This window comes from Vulpes lagopus, chromosome 7, assembly GCF_018345385.1.
Source record: "Vulpes lagopus strain Blue_001 chromosome 7, ASM1834538v1, whole genome shotgun sequence".
NCBI lineage: Eukaryota > Metazoa > Chordata > Mammalia > Carnivora > Canidae > Vulpes > Vulpes lagopus.
In genome coordinates this window covers 48,989,559-49,004,049 of record NC_054830.1, presented here as the reverse complement: position 1 = coordinate 49,004,049, position 14,491 = coordinate 48,989,559, and the positions used below count along the sequence as shown (strand labels likewise).

The following is a 14,491-nucleotide window of genomic DNA, read 5'->3' as shown; positions in this document are numbered from 1 at the left end:
CAGGGAGCCCGATGTGGGACTCAATCCCAGGATCCCAGGATCATGACCTGAGCTAAAGGAGGATGCTCAACCACTGAGCCACCCAGGCATTCCAGTGCACAAGCCTTCCATGGGCATCTTGGGCCTGCATCTTTAGGCCTGAACTCTTTTTGAGACCTGTGTTTCTCTAAGGTTGGCTGCCACCTACACCCCGGTATCTGAATGTGCTGTGGGTACCTTAGAATGATATGTCCAGCACTGTCAACTTTATTTGAAAATTTAATTTTTCTTCTCTTTCCCATTTTTATCTTAATGGTTCCACTATCTTCCCAGTCATACTGGTACTCCATCAGAAGGCAAGTTAACTGTTTTATGTGAGGAGCATTTGCTAATTCACAGTAACCCTAAGTGATCTCTTTCTTTCCCTTTTTTAGTTCTGTTCACAAAAGGAAGCCTCTGCCCAAAACCGTATATAACTTGCTCTCAGATCGTGATTTAAAGAAAAAGCTAAAAGAGCATGGATTATCTATTCAAGGAAATAAACAACAGCTCATTAAAAGACATCAAGAATTTGTACACATGTACAATGCCCAGTGTGATGCTTTGCATCCTAAGTCAGGTAAGCTAATAAAGCAATGATTTCTTCTTGTTTTCTGGTTAAAGCAGTTTTGTATAGCTCAGGGATTATAAATCATAGAAAAAAATTTAATGAATACAATTTTGATAATAGATGAGACATGTAAATATTTTCCTTCAAAGGTACCTAGAATATACTCTGATAAGCCTTTCTCCCAGCCGGTCTGTCAGCCACTATTCCTTTCTCAGAGGCAACCACTGCTGCTGGTTTCTTTTGAATATCTTTCCAGAGATAGTGTGGAATTTTGAGTTGATCTAGAGAGCATGGGTTATATCCCAGTTTTGCAGCTTTATGACCAGGGATTTTGGCAAGTTACTTCTCTCAGTTTTCTCATCCATAAAATAAGTGTTATAATACTATGGATTGCATAGTATTTTTGAAAGGAATAAATGAAAAGTGCATATCAACATACTTTAGCAAATAGTTAGCATTTAGTAAGTGTAATTATTATGATTGTTAATTATACACAAACATATGTCTGGGATTGTTGTTTGGTAAAAATTTAGTATTATAGGGGATCCCTGAGTGGCTCAGTGGTTTGGCACCTGCCTTCAGCCCAGGGCATGATCCTGGAGTCCTGTGATCAGATCCCACATCGGGCTCCCTGCATGGAACTTGCTTCTCCCTCTGCCTGTGTCTCTGCTTCTCTCTCTGTGTCTCTCATAAATAAATCTTAAAAAAAAAAAATTAGTATTATATACACACTATTTATTTAATGGTTTGTCCTTTTTATTTAACCACACGTATTTTGGAGTTCTTTGAATTATTAGCATATATAGAATTGCCTGATTTTTAAAAAAAAAACGAAACATAATATACAAACAGAAAAGTATACAATTTGTATTGTTTGGTGAATTATCACAGGAAATTTCACAAACAGAAAATACCTTTGTGACTATCTTTTAGATCAGAATCAGCATCCCAAAAGCCCCTGTGCTCCCTAACTCCAGTCACTCCCACCTTCATTCTCACAGATGACCACCATCTTGACTTCTGACACCAAGGATTATTCATTTTGTCTGTTTTTGCGATGATAAATTCCCTGCAGAGTAAGTGAGCTGAAATGACGTGGGCATTGTGATGTAGTGTTAGGCTGCTCTTGATCTTCTTTTGACAATTTGTCAGAGGAAGATCATCTGCTTCCCAACTGTGGTTATTTGGGAATTACCAAGGCTGTGGAGGCAGGGCCACAGCTAAGGGGGGACCTCCTGTATTTCCATTCCCCAGGTCAGTTAGGCTTCAGTAATACCCCAGGTGATAAGGCTCTGTTTAACTAGTTTCCTGTGAGTGCAAGCCTTGTTAAGAGGAAAATGCCCTGGTATATTTGAAAATGGTTCCTTTTCCTCTCTCCTTGCTTGAAGCCATAGATTTTTCTTCGATATTTACTGTAAGAACCTTGTTGAACTCCTGAAGGTGAACCTCGCAGTCTTGTCTCCTCTACCATCCTCCAACCGCGACTGGGTCTCCCTGGGGTTTTTTTTTTTTCCACTCTTCGAGGTGTCTGCACAGGATTTCCAACAATTAATTAATTACAGTTTAGGTTTTCCCATCTTTTGTACTGTTCCCTGCTGCAGTTTCTGCTTGTAAGTTTCTGCTAAGGTAAGCCATTATTATTCTCTGTGTTTGTGGGTCTCCACATTCTTGGGGACATTAGTTTGCCCTATGTCCTCCCCTCTATTGTTGATCTAAGAAGAATTGCTGAATTTTTCATCTGTTCAGCTTTTAATTTGTTAGGATGGAATGGCAACTTCCAAGCTCCTTCCATGAAGAACTGGAAGTCCATTTCATTTAAATGAACTCGTACAAATCTGTGGCCTTCAATGATGAACTTCTTTGATTTAGCAGAATATTTTCAAGGTTATCCATTATCCATTGTTAATACTACGTTCCTTTTCATTGCCAAATATTTCATTGTGTGGATATGTTAGTTATATTGCCTATTCAGTCTGGGATTTTCTCTCTTTTGGCTATTGGGAATAATGCCACTATGAATATCCACACACAGATTTTTGTGTGGAATTGCTGGGTTAAATGATAACTGCGTTGTAACATTTTGAGGAACTGCTGGACTGTTTTCCAATGTACTTATAACATTTTACATCTCACCAGCATGAGGGTTCTAGTTTCTCCACATTCTTGTCCCACTTGGTATTCTGTCTTCTATTTTGGTCATCTTAGTAGTGTGAAATGGTGTGTCATTGTGGTTTTGATTTGTATTACACTGATTTTTGAATATTAAAGCAATCATTTATCTTTAGCAAGGACTCTTTGCATTTCATCTAAGTTCTTGAATTTACAATTTACTATTCTTTACTAATTTCTTTTTTTTTTCTTAAAGAATATTCTCTAATTTTCTTTTAGTGTCTGTGGGATCTGTGGTGATGAACTATCTTTCATTTTTGTATTAGAGGTGTGTCTTCTCTCTTTCTTCGCTTCATTGGTTTATCTACAAGTTATCCATTTTATTTATTTTTTCCAAAGAATTAGCTTTCCCTTTCATTGATTTTTTTCCCTCAACTTATTGCCTATTTTTTTTTTTGAATTCTACTCTTATTCTTTTTATTTCCTTCTTCCTGTTTAGTTTAATTTGATCTTTTTGTAGCTTATTGTGGTGGAAGCCTAGGTAATTATTCAGATTGTTCATTTTTTAATGTAACTATTTAAAGCTACAGATTTTCCTGTGGGCACTGTTTTACCTGCATCCACAAATGTTGATATGTTTTATTTTCATTTAGTTAGAATATTTTCTCATCCTTGTAGTCATTTCTGATTTCACTAATGGGTTAGAGAGAAGTGTTTTCAGTTTCCAAATATATGGACATTTCCCAGATATTTTTTTTGTTATTTATTTTTAATTTGATTCCATTGAACCAGTTTCATATCATTTCAGACCTTTTACAACTCAGAGACCTGTTTTATAACTCAGCATTAGGTCTTCCTGGTCAGTGTTCCATAAGCACTTGAGTGTTTTGCTTTTTCTTTTGGCTTAACCATCTCTAAATGTTATGTAAAGTTGCTTGATAGTATATCAAGTCATCTATATCCTTATCCTATATTGATGGATTCTGTCAACTGCTGAAAGGATTATTGAAATCTCCAACTATGTTTTTTCCATTTTTCCTTTCAGTATTTTCAGTTTTCCTTATATTTTGAATCTCAATAATTAGGTATATGTGTATTTAGTATTGTCCTGTCGTCTTGATGAATTAACCTATTTACTATAATAAAATCATCATCTTTGTCACTGTCTTTGGTAATATTCCTCATTTCAAAATCTTTGATATGAATGAATATAGCCACTCTTCTTTAAATTCATTGTGTTATTTAAACATTTTTAAAAGCAGTATATGGTTTGGATTTGCTTTTAAAGTGTAATTTGACGAGATACACCATTAAGTTTTAAAACTTAAACCATTTTCATTTCATCAAATCTTATTTGGTTGGGTTTAAGTCTATCATCTTGTTTTTGTTTTCTTTTTGTGCTGTTCATTCTTTGTTTTGTCTTCCTTTTTTTGCTTTTGGATTTGGGGTTTTTTTGGTTTTCTATTTTATCTTCACTATCTGGTTATTGGTGTGTTTCTGTTTACTTTCTTTAAATGATTATTCTAAAGTTTACCATGTGTATCTTAAACTTATCGGGGTCTACCTTCAAATAATATTATTACTACTTCATGTATAACATAAGTGATTTATGACTTCCATCCTATATTTCATTATTGTCATAGATTTTTCAATATATGTTATGATCCCCATAATACCTTTTATTCTTTTTTGCTTTATATTTTCAGTTTTCTTGGGGTGCTTGAGTAGCTCAGTCGGTTAAGCATCTGATTCTTGATTTTTGACTCAGATCATGATCTCGGGATTATGAGGTTGAGCCCTATGTCACACTTTGCAGGGGACGTGGAGCCTGCTTAAGAATCTCTCTTGCACTCTCCCTCTCCCTCTACCCCACCCATCCTGCTCCACCCCAAAAAAGATAAATTGTCAATTTTCTTTTATAAAAAAAAATAAAAAATGAAAAAGAAGGTCTGTATGTGCTTACACATTACTATTTCTAATATTTTTCATCTCTTCCCTTACATCCAGGTTTCCATCTGATGTCATTTTCTTTTGGCCTGAAAAACTTTATTTAATATGTCTTGAAAAGAGTGCAGATGTGCTGTTTACAAGTTCTCTCAACTTTTATTTGTGTGAAGAAGTCTTAATTTTGTATTCTTTTTAACTATTTGGAAATAATTCTGAACTTTCAGGAAAGTTGAAACACTGTCAAAGAAAACCACATCAATACCACTTACATGGATTCACCTATTAGCATTTTGCCTTATTTGCTTTATGAATTACTATTACTCTCTCTGTATATGAGTACATGTATGTACATATTTATATGCATCTATTCTTTTCTGAAACCATCTGAGAATAAATTGTATAATCTTGATTATTTTACCCCTAAATAGTTAATGTATTTCCTAAGAAAAAGGATGTTCTTTTTTTTTTTTGCCAAATTATAGTTATCAATTTCAGTGAATTTAACTTTGTTACAATACTTTTATCCATTCTGTCATCTCTGTTCCATTTTCAGCAGTGGACCCAGTAATGATTCTTATGGATTCTTTTTTTCCTTCTAGTACAAGATCCAGTTTTGAATCACATATTTCATTTAGTTATGATATCTTTTCCATCTCTTTCTACTTGGAACAATTCCTCAGTCTTTCTTTGTATTTATGATGTTGGTAAAGAATACAGTCTTTGTTTTTTTTAATCCTTCCCTAAACAGAATGTTTCTCATTTTGCCTTTGTCTGATGTTTCCTAATAATTACATTAAGGCTGTCCATTCTTGGCCGGAATACTATATAAGTGATTTTTTTTTTTCATTCTCAGAATATCACATCCAGGGATATTTGACATCTTTATGCCCCTCATTTATGATGGCTAGTTTGACCACTTTGTCAATTTCTCCAATGTATAGTTTCCCCCTTTTAGAGACACTTGAATACCATGTAAATATCCTATACCTCATTAAAATTTTACCCCTCCCTCCCTCCTTTCCTTCTTTCCTTACATTTATTTATTTATTTATATTAGAGAGAGAGGAGGAGCAGAGGGAAAGGGAGAGAAAATGCTGAAGCAGACCTTCCACTGAGCGTAGAGCCCAACACGGGGCTGGATCCCAGGATGCTGGGATCATGGCCTGAACTGAAATCAGGAGTTGGATGTTCAATCAGCTGAGCCACCCAGGAGCCCTTTACCCCTATATTTAGTATTCTTTGCTGATTTTTACCTGAACTAATCTTCTCTGCGAGAGTTGCAAAATGATGATTCTCTGACTTCAAGATTCTTTCCACATTTGCCAGTTGACATTTGCCATAATTCTGAAAACAAGAGCCCTCTTTTCCTGTTTTTTTTTTTTTTTCTTCTTTGTCTGTTACGAGTATGGATTCACACATTTATAACTCTTTCCCATCCTTAATTATTTTGGTATTTATGTTTTTCCATTTCGCCAGTGGGGGCCTCTACTTACTGATTCTTGGTCATTGTGACATGCCTCCACTAATTATTTGTATATTTATTTTCCATTTTCTGATTTCTAGCATGGAAAGTACCATCAGCCAGCATAACAGGATAATGCAGGCTCATTGGTCTGTCTCTGTCCCAGCCGTGGAGTCAGCGATTTCCAGGATTAGGATTCCCACAGATTAGGATCTGTGGTTCTTCTTATTGAACAAACCAAGATATGGCTGTCAGCTTTGCTCATTGCTACTTGGTGCTTTAGCTTCTAGGCTCTTCTAGCAGATGGAGCTTAGGAATATATGCATGCATATAGATGTGCATACACATCAGTGTGTGCACACATATATACACACGTATGCCTGTATACTGTATGTGTATACACACGTGTAAATCCATTTACCTTATATACATTAGAAATCATGAGAACATACTAATACCCTGGTGCTTGCAGTCCAGCCTCACAGAGTTCTTTACCTTTCTCTATTCCATATTTCCCCCCCCCCTTTTTTTTTCATGGGGAGAATCATCCCTTCAATAGCATCAGCACATTTACTAATTTGTTCAATTCTATAGTACATCTAAAATAGTTTTAGAATTGCTTCGTCTATACTACTGCACCACTGCAAAGTAGACCTACCTATAAGAAAAAATTCAAGATATTTTTTAGTTCTCTCTCCCAGACTTCTCTTCTCTCCTCCCTTTCTTGGACTGAGGGTATGCAGTCAAGTATCATGTTCATAATTTCCTTATTATTTTTCTTCATCGTGAGTTGTTTTTCTTTTACTGAAATACAATGGGGTTCATTTGTTTCATTTAGTTTTTTTCTTTTTTTAGATTTTATTTATTTATTCATGAGAGACAGAGAGAGAGAGAGAGAGACAGATACACAGGCAGAGGGAGAAGCAGGCTCCATGCAGAGAGCCTGACGTAGGACTTGATCCCAGGTCTCCAGGACCAGGCCCTGGACTGAAGGCAGCGTAAACCGCTGAGCCACCTGGGCTGCCCCTTCACTTAGTTTCTAGTTGTTGTTATTTAGTTGTCCCTTCCAAGTATAAGGCATTAATAACTTAATGTAACATTTAAACTATTTTAGAAGATATATTTTTATAATGGACCACACTGGCTGTCATAAAAGTATTACATACAGTAGCAGTTTTGTTTTCTTTCATTTCAAGAGTGCTCCTAATTGTTGAAGCATTTTTATGATGGTAGCTTTAAAGTTCTTATCAGATAGTTTGAAGATTTGAGGCATCTCAGTGTTAGCAACTGTTGAGTGCCTTTTCTCATTGAAGTTATGATTTTCTTCCTTTTTTAAAAAAAAATCATTCATGAGAGACACACAGAGAGAGGTAGAGACACAGGCAGAGGGAGAAGCAGGTTCCCTGTATGGAGCTGAGGGCAGGTGCTCAACCACTGAGGCACTTCAGGTGCCCCTGATTTTCCTGCTTCTTAGTTGACAGATGTTTTTATTGTGTCCTGGACATTTTGACTGTAATATGAGATTCTAGCTCCTTTTTAAATATTCTACTTTAGCAGGTTGTCACCCTGTTTAGATTTAGCTTGCAGATCCAGGCCTACTTCTGTGGACTGTGGTTCTAATGATAGTTTAGTTTTCAGAACTCTTGCAGGGTTGTTCTGGTCTGCTTCATTTAATTGCTACCTAGAGGGCACTCAGAAAACCTGGTATTCCATACTGTGCTTCAATTCTCAGACCTTTTGGCTTATTAATTTTAGAATTTTCACATGTGAGTTGGTCAGGAGTGTGTTTAGGATTTCCTATGCAGGCTTAAAGGATGCTTTTCTTCAGGTTTCTTCTCTTTGAGATCCTCACTCCAATCACTAGTTAGGGGGTGAGGGTACTACCTGCTACTGGTGGGTGAGAGAGAGCGGTCTAGATTTCTCACTAGATATTTACTGGCAGTGTGTTGCTGGAAGAGAAAAGCTTTTCTTCCTCAATCTTCCTGTTATTGCTGATAGGGAGGGGGAGAAGGGGAGTGGAAACCATACTCCACATTTATTTTCTGTTGGTACTTTATTTATTTATTTATTTATTTATTTTAAATCTTTTTTTTTTTTTTTAAGATTTTATTTATTTATTCATGATAGACATAGAGAGAGAGAAGCAGAGACACAGGCAGAGGGAGAAGCAGGCTCCATGCACCGGGAGCCTGATGTGGGATTCGATCCCGGGTCTCCAGGATCGCGCCCTGGGCCAAAGGCAGGCGCCAAACCACTGCGCCACCCAGGGATCCCGTCTGTTGGTACTTTAGTGCACAGTAAGCATCAACAGTGTTTAGCTGGAGTAGGTCAGGTATTGTCAAAGTTTTTTGTCTCCTCCTTTCATAGTCCTTTGTTAGAAAAAAAATTGGTTTCTTGGAGATTTGTGTGTCTGTGTGTAGTGGGGGTGGGGGTGGGGACTGGTTGTTCTGGGTTGCAGGCTTCACCAGTGCCCAGTCTAGGATATATGGAAGATAAAGAGAAAGCCCAGGGAACTCACCATTATATTGTTCCTTAAATTCTGAGGCCCTTAACCAGCCCATCTTACTCCTACCTTTCAGAGTTCTCTTATAATTGCCTGTCATATTACATCTAAGGGTTTTAGTTAGACTTAGTAATTATATGAGAAGTGAGAAATGAGTCTAGTCCATCTTCTTGAGAACTAGAAGTTCTTGTTCATATTTTTAATTTCTGTTCTAGGTGCAGACACATTTAGGATTGTTCGCTTTTCTTAGGGAATTAACCCCTTTATCATTATATAATTTCCCTCTTATTCCTTAAAACATTCATTGTTCTAAAGTCTGTTGTATCTGATATTAATATAACTATTCTACATTTCTTTTCATTAGTGTTTACATGATACATCTCTTTCCATACCTTTAATTTGAACCTGTTTATGTCTTTTACTTAAAGTGGGTTCTTTGGAGGTACCTGGGTGGCTCAGTCAGTTAAGATCTGACTTCAGCTCAGATCATGATCTCAGGGTCCTGGGATTGAACCCCACATTGGGCTTCCTGTTCAGGGGGGAGTCTGCTTGTCCCTCTGTTCCTCACCCTACTCGTGTTCCCTCTTTCGCTCTCTCAGATAAATAAAATCTTAAATAAAATAAAATGGGTTCTTTGCTGAAAGCATATAGTCGCTTTTTTTTTTTTTTTTAAAGATTTTATTAATTATTTGAGAGAGCGTAAGCATGGGGAGCAGCAGGCAGAGGGAGAAGCAGACTCTCTGCTGAGATTTTTATTTATTTATTCATGAAAGACACAGAGGCAGAGACATAGGCAGAGGGAGGAGCAGGCTCCTCACAGGGAGCCTGATGTGGGACTTGATCCCCAATCGCCCAAGCGCCCCTGCTTTTTCTTTTTTTTTAATCTCATTCTCTATTTCTTGTTGCTTTTAGACAATTTGCATCTAATGTAATTATTAATAACAGTTGGCTTTACAGTTAACATCTTGCTGATTTCTGCTTGCTTGTTCCATCTGTTTTTTATTCCGTTTATTTATTTATTGGCTCTCTTTTGGACTGAGTATTTTTTATTGATATAGTTCTACTTTAGGCTTTTTTCTTTTTCAGAAAGTTTTAGTGGTTGACATAGGCACCTTTAAGTATTCACAGTTTCCCTTCAAATGATATACTGTTTCACTTGTAGTGTAAGAACCTTACAACAATATACTCCCCAATCCCTAATTCTTCGTGTTGTTGTCTTCATGATTTTTACATTTTTACCTATGCTGTTGACACAATATATTGTTGTTGTTTTTCCTATAAATAGTTATTTTTTAGAGTAGTTAAGAAAAGTGTATTTTGCATTTACTTTAATTTTTACTATTTCTAGCAGTCTTCGTTTTTTAGGAAGAGATAAGAGATAAGTTAGTGGTTTCACATTTCTTCTGCTTAAACCACTTCATATAATGCTTTTTATAGTATAGGTCTACTAATAATACATTCTTGTTTTTGTTTGTCTCAAAATCTTTATTCCTCCTTAACTTTTGAAAAATATTTCCATTAGGGGACTCCTGGGTGGCTCAGTGGTTGAACATCTACCTTTGGCCTGGGGCCTGATCCCAGGTCTGGGGATCAAGTCCTGCATTGGGCTACCTGCAAGGAGCCTGCTCCTCCCTCTGCCTATGTCTCTGCCTCTCTCTGTGTGTCTTTTATGAATAAATAAATAAAAATTAAAAAAAAAATATATATATATATATGTGACCCCTGGGTGGCTCAGCGGTTGAGTGTCAGCATTTGGTTCAGGGTGTGATCCCAGGATCCAGGATTGAGTCCCACATCAGGCTCCTTGCAGGGATCCTGCTTCTCCCTCTGTCTGTGTCTCTACCTCTCTCTATGTGTCTCTCATGAATAAATAAATAAAATCTAAAATATATATATATATATATACATATATATATATATAATATATATATATGGTATAGAAATCTGGATTAGCAAAGGTTTTCTTCTGTACTTTTAATTCATCACTCCATTGTCTTCTGGCTTAAATAGTTTCTGATGAGAAGCATGATATAATGCTTGATTTTTCTTTAATAATACACTCTTTTTCTCTGGCTTACACAGATTTTCTGTCTGTTGTATATATGTTATTGTTGTATTTTTGTTTTGTTTTTGCATTGATTATGCTTCATGTTGGGTGTCTTGCATTTGTGGTTTGAGGTCTTTTATTATATTTGACAAATTCTGGCCATTAGGTCTTTAAATATTTTTTCTCATCCCATTTTTCTTCCTCTTTTGGGATTTTTGTTACACATACGTTAGACTTTTTGATATTGCTCCATAGTTTTAGTGCTTTGTATCTAAAAATGTGAATTTATATTTAGTACATTGGAATTTGAGTGAATTGGATTAACGCTAACAAATTAATTTTCATATTCCATTAGGACTGCTGTTATACCTGTATATTTAAAGGAAAGAGCAAAATTACTGTGCTCTTGTGGTTATGTCTTAAACTGTTCTGCATGTGTAAGAGTTCAGTGTTTTAGTCCTTATTATTTTTTTAATCTTTCATTTTGAGGGATGCCTGGCTGGCTCAGCGGTTGAGCATCTGTCTTTGGCTCACGGTGTGGTCCCGAGATCAAGTCTCACATCGGGTTCCCTGTGGGGAGCCTGTCTCTCCTTCTGCCTATGTCTCTGCCTCTCTCTGTATCTCTCTCATGAATAAATAAATAAAATCTTTAAAAAAAAAAAAAACTTTTATTTTGAAATAACTTTGGACTTAGAGAAAAAGTATAAGAATGGGACAGGGAGTTCTCATATCATCATCCAGCTTTAGTATTAACATCTCACATAACCATAGTACAATGATGAAAACCATGTAATTAACATTGTCCTTATTTTAACAGCTGCTGAAATAGTTCAAGAAATTGAAAATATGGAGAAGACTAGGATGCGTCTTGAAGCTAGTAAACTCAATGAAAGCGTATGTTGGTGGTCTCTTTCATTATCTGAGTAGAAATGATGGAAAGAAAAATTGAATGCTCCAGTAAAATTAAAGCATGCCAGAACTAAATCTTTTTAAATGGGAAATGCCCATTTAATGTATTATAATTTACTTGCAGCTTATTTTTAGCACAAAACTCTGTCACATTTAGCAGTCTTCTAGGACAAAATATAATTTTAGTCCTGAAGAAAAGGCATATGCCTTTTCATCACATGGCCTTGATATTATTAGTCATTTCTATACTGGTTGTGTTTGATAAGCTCTTTAACATCTGTTGCCATTAGGCTCTTTGTTAAACTCAGGAGTTGAACTGTATGATCTCTAACATTCTCCTTTAGCTCTGACATTCTGCAGTTCTATGATTATACTGTTGGAGAAATTAAGTAATTGTAATACTTGGTGAGGATTAAGTATCTATTGAGCTTTCTGAGGGAATCAGAGACCTAAAATTCTTCACTATTGCCTTCCTCTAGCTTGATGGTCCAAAACTTGAGGAAAGGATACCAAAGAAGAAAATAGTCATTGTGTCCCATGACACTGGAGGAAGTGTTTTGGGCTCTCTCAAGTAGACTTTTTTCCTAGACCATCGGTAATGTGTCTATAAAGAAAGCTACGACCTTAGGGAAGTAAGTTTATAATCAGATAGTAGAAAAAAATGAGATTTTCATTGACTTTATCATTACCTATGTGCTAACTATAAGGTGCAGACTGTAATGAATCATCTAAGATTTCTGATTTTTTAAGTCTAAGATTTTCAAAAGTGGAAGTAGAAGTTTAATACACTAAAGTCTTACATTATTATATTTTCTTTATATGTTACCTTTCCAGTAGACTCAGAGAAGGGAGAAGACAAACAAGAAATTCTGCCTTATTAATGATCTGCCAAATGCTCCTTCAGTCTTGTAGTTTCAAGTGTTACTTGTTATATTAATGAATGTGAAAAATTAAATATTGAAAATAGGAATTTAATTGATGTGTTATACTTCATCTTAGTGTTAATCTATATATTAGTGTTGCATTTTCTATAGATTTTAAAACAGTAGTAAAAGGTATAGTAATTATGCTATTCAAGGGAAATAACAGGAATTATTCTTCCTAGGTTTATATAAAATGAGATAAGAGATTATTTTCCCTTATTTTAAACATCCACACTTGAAATTTTAAAGTTCATAGTACTAATTTCTGCTTTTGTCATATTTTGAATTTTTAATTAAAGTTTTTTTGGATTATTTTAGATAATGGTTTTTACAAAGGACCAAACAGAAAAGGAAATAGATGAAATTCACAGTAAATATCGTAAGTTGTGTGGCATTATCTTTATTTACAGAGAACATGGATTGCAGATTTTCATCTTTAGTAATGTTTTAAAATAAAAATTTATAGTAATGTTTGATAGAAACTTTTCTTGTTTGTATTACTTAAGCAACTGAATTTTAGTTGATTGTTTATTCAAAAGTGTGATCTTTTTTGTAACTATGTGCCTACTTTTTGATTTCTAACATTCTGCTTTGAGCTGATCACAAAGCACTTTGCAAGATATTAATTAGCTGCTCTCAAAGCATCTCTGTGAAAATAAAATGAAATTAAAAATGGAAACTCTCCTGATTTTACATCCTGTCATCAGGCCACTCACCGGCAACACTTCTGTGAAGAATTTCAGCATTTCTGTAGCTTGCAAATTTGTGCCGAAAATACTTTTCATTTTATCATTTATTACCAACTTCCAGCTTACTTTCTCTTCCTTATTAGGCCTTTGTATATATCTTTTCCAGGGCCGGCACTTTAATTTTTGGTCAATTCATTGTTTTGTTGGTTACATTTTTAGTTTAAATTTAAGTGGCTGACAAACGGGTAGGTTATAAGTATTTGTTGAGTGAGTATTCTACACATTATGTGTTTTAGTTGTGCTAAGAGAATTTTGCTTTCTTCTTTTAGTTCTTAAGCTTAAATGTGTAGGTTCAGCAATAATCTATTTGAAGAGGCGGGAAATAAAGTACACAGGCACTAGATACAGGTGTGATAGCCTGTGCTTTAGTAGAGTAAGAAAAGAAGCCTAGAGTATTCATGGACCATAAACTGAACAACAGAAATCACTGTTTTCCTGTTGTTAGATAAGTGTGATGGGAGCCTCCTTAATCAGTTTTTGAGAAGTCAACATGATTTTTCTTGAGACAGGAGATCCAGAATATCAAATATCATATAATTACTGAATTGCCAAAAATAGGGCCTGTAAAAATAAGGAAACCAGAAAATTTGCTTGGAGACAAAGTAATTTTAACCACTAAAAGGATGATATCTAACAATGCCACACTGAGAAAATTGTGGATTAGATTTAGGCAAGAAAGTACACAACTATCTATTGCTCCCCATTTAAATATCTATAAAAAGTCCAACTTTACAAATAGGTTGTATTAAATTAATGCATTTAGCCCTAAAATAAACTTCCATATCTGATTTAAAAAAATACATGAAATGGACAATTTCCTTAAAAGATACAAATTACTAAACCATATTCAAGAAGAAGTAAATAGGCAAATTGAATTTGCAGTCCCCGAAGAAATGCCAGGTCCAAATGGGTTCACTGGTGGATTCTATGAAATACATAAGGAAGGAAATCATATCAATTCCATTCATATTCTGCTAGAAAATTGGAATAGAAGAAATACTTCCTACCTCATCTTATGAGGCTGAAGTTAACACAAAACTAAAAACTTGTGACCAGTATTCCTCATGAGCGTGGATGCAAAATCCTTAATAAGATTTTAACAAATTAAATCTGTCAGTATGTGTAAAGGATAACATATCATAATCAAGTGGGATGTATCCTAACAAGGCAGAATTGGCTTAATTTTAGAAAATTGATCATTGGGCAGCCCGGGTGACTTAGTGGTTTAGCGCTGCATTCAGCCCAGGGCGTGA

At 35.4% G+C, this 14,491-nt stretch overlaps 1 protein-coding gene across 8 annotated transcripts in view; it reads left to right on the top strand.

Moving 5' to 3' along the window:
• Window positions 1–14,491, top strand: part of RAD18 (RAD18 E3 ubiquitin protein ligase) — a 115,307-nt gene that overhangs the window by 56,507 nt on the left and 44,309 nt on the right. For all 8 annotated transcript variants that reach the window (XM_041764023.1, XM_041764022.1, XM_041764019.1 and 5 more), the window contains 3 exons: window positions 414–598; window positions 11,475–11,551; window positions 12,808–12,868. In XM_041764023.1, coding sequence (XP_041619957.1) covers window positions 414–598; window positions 11,475–11,551; window positions 12,808–12,868 — 323 coding nt within the window. The remainder of the gene's footprint in view (window positions 1–413; window positions 599–11,474; window positions 11,552–12,807; window positions 12,869–14,491) is intronic.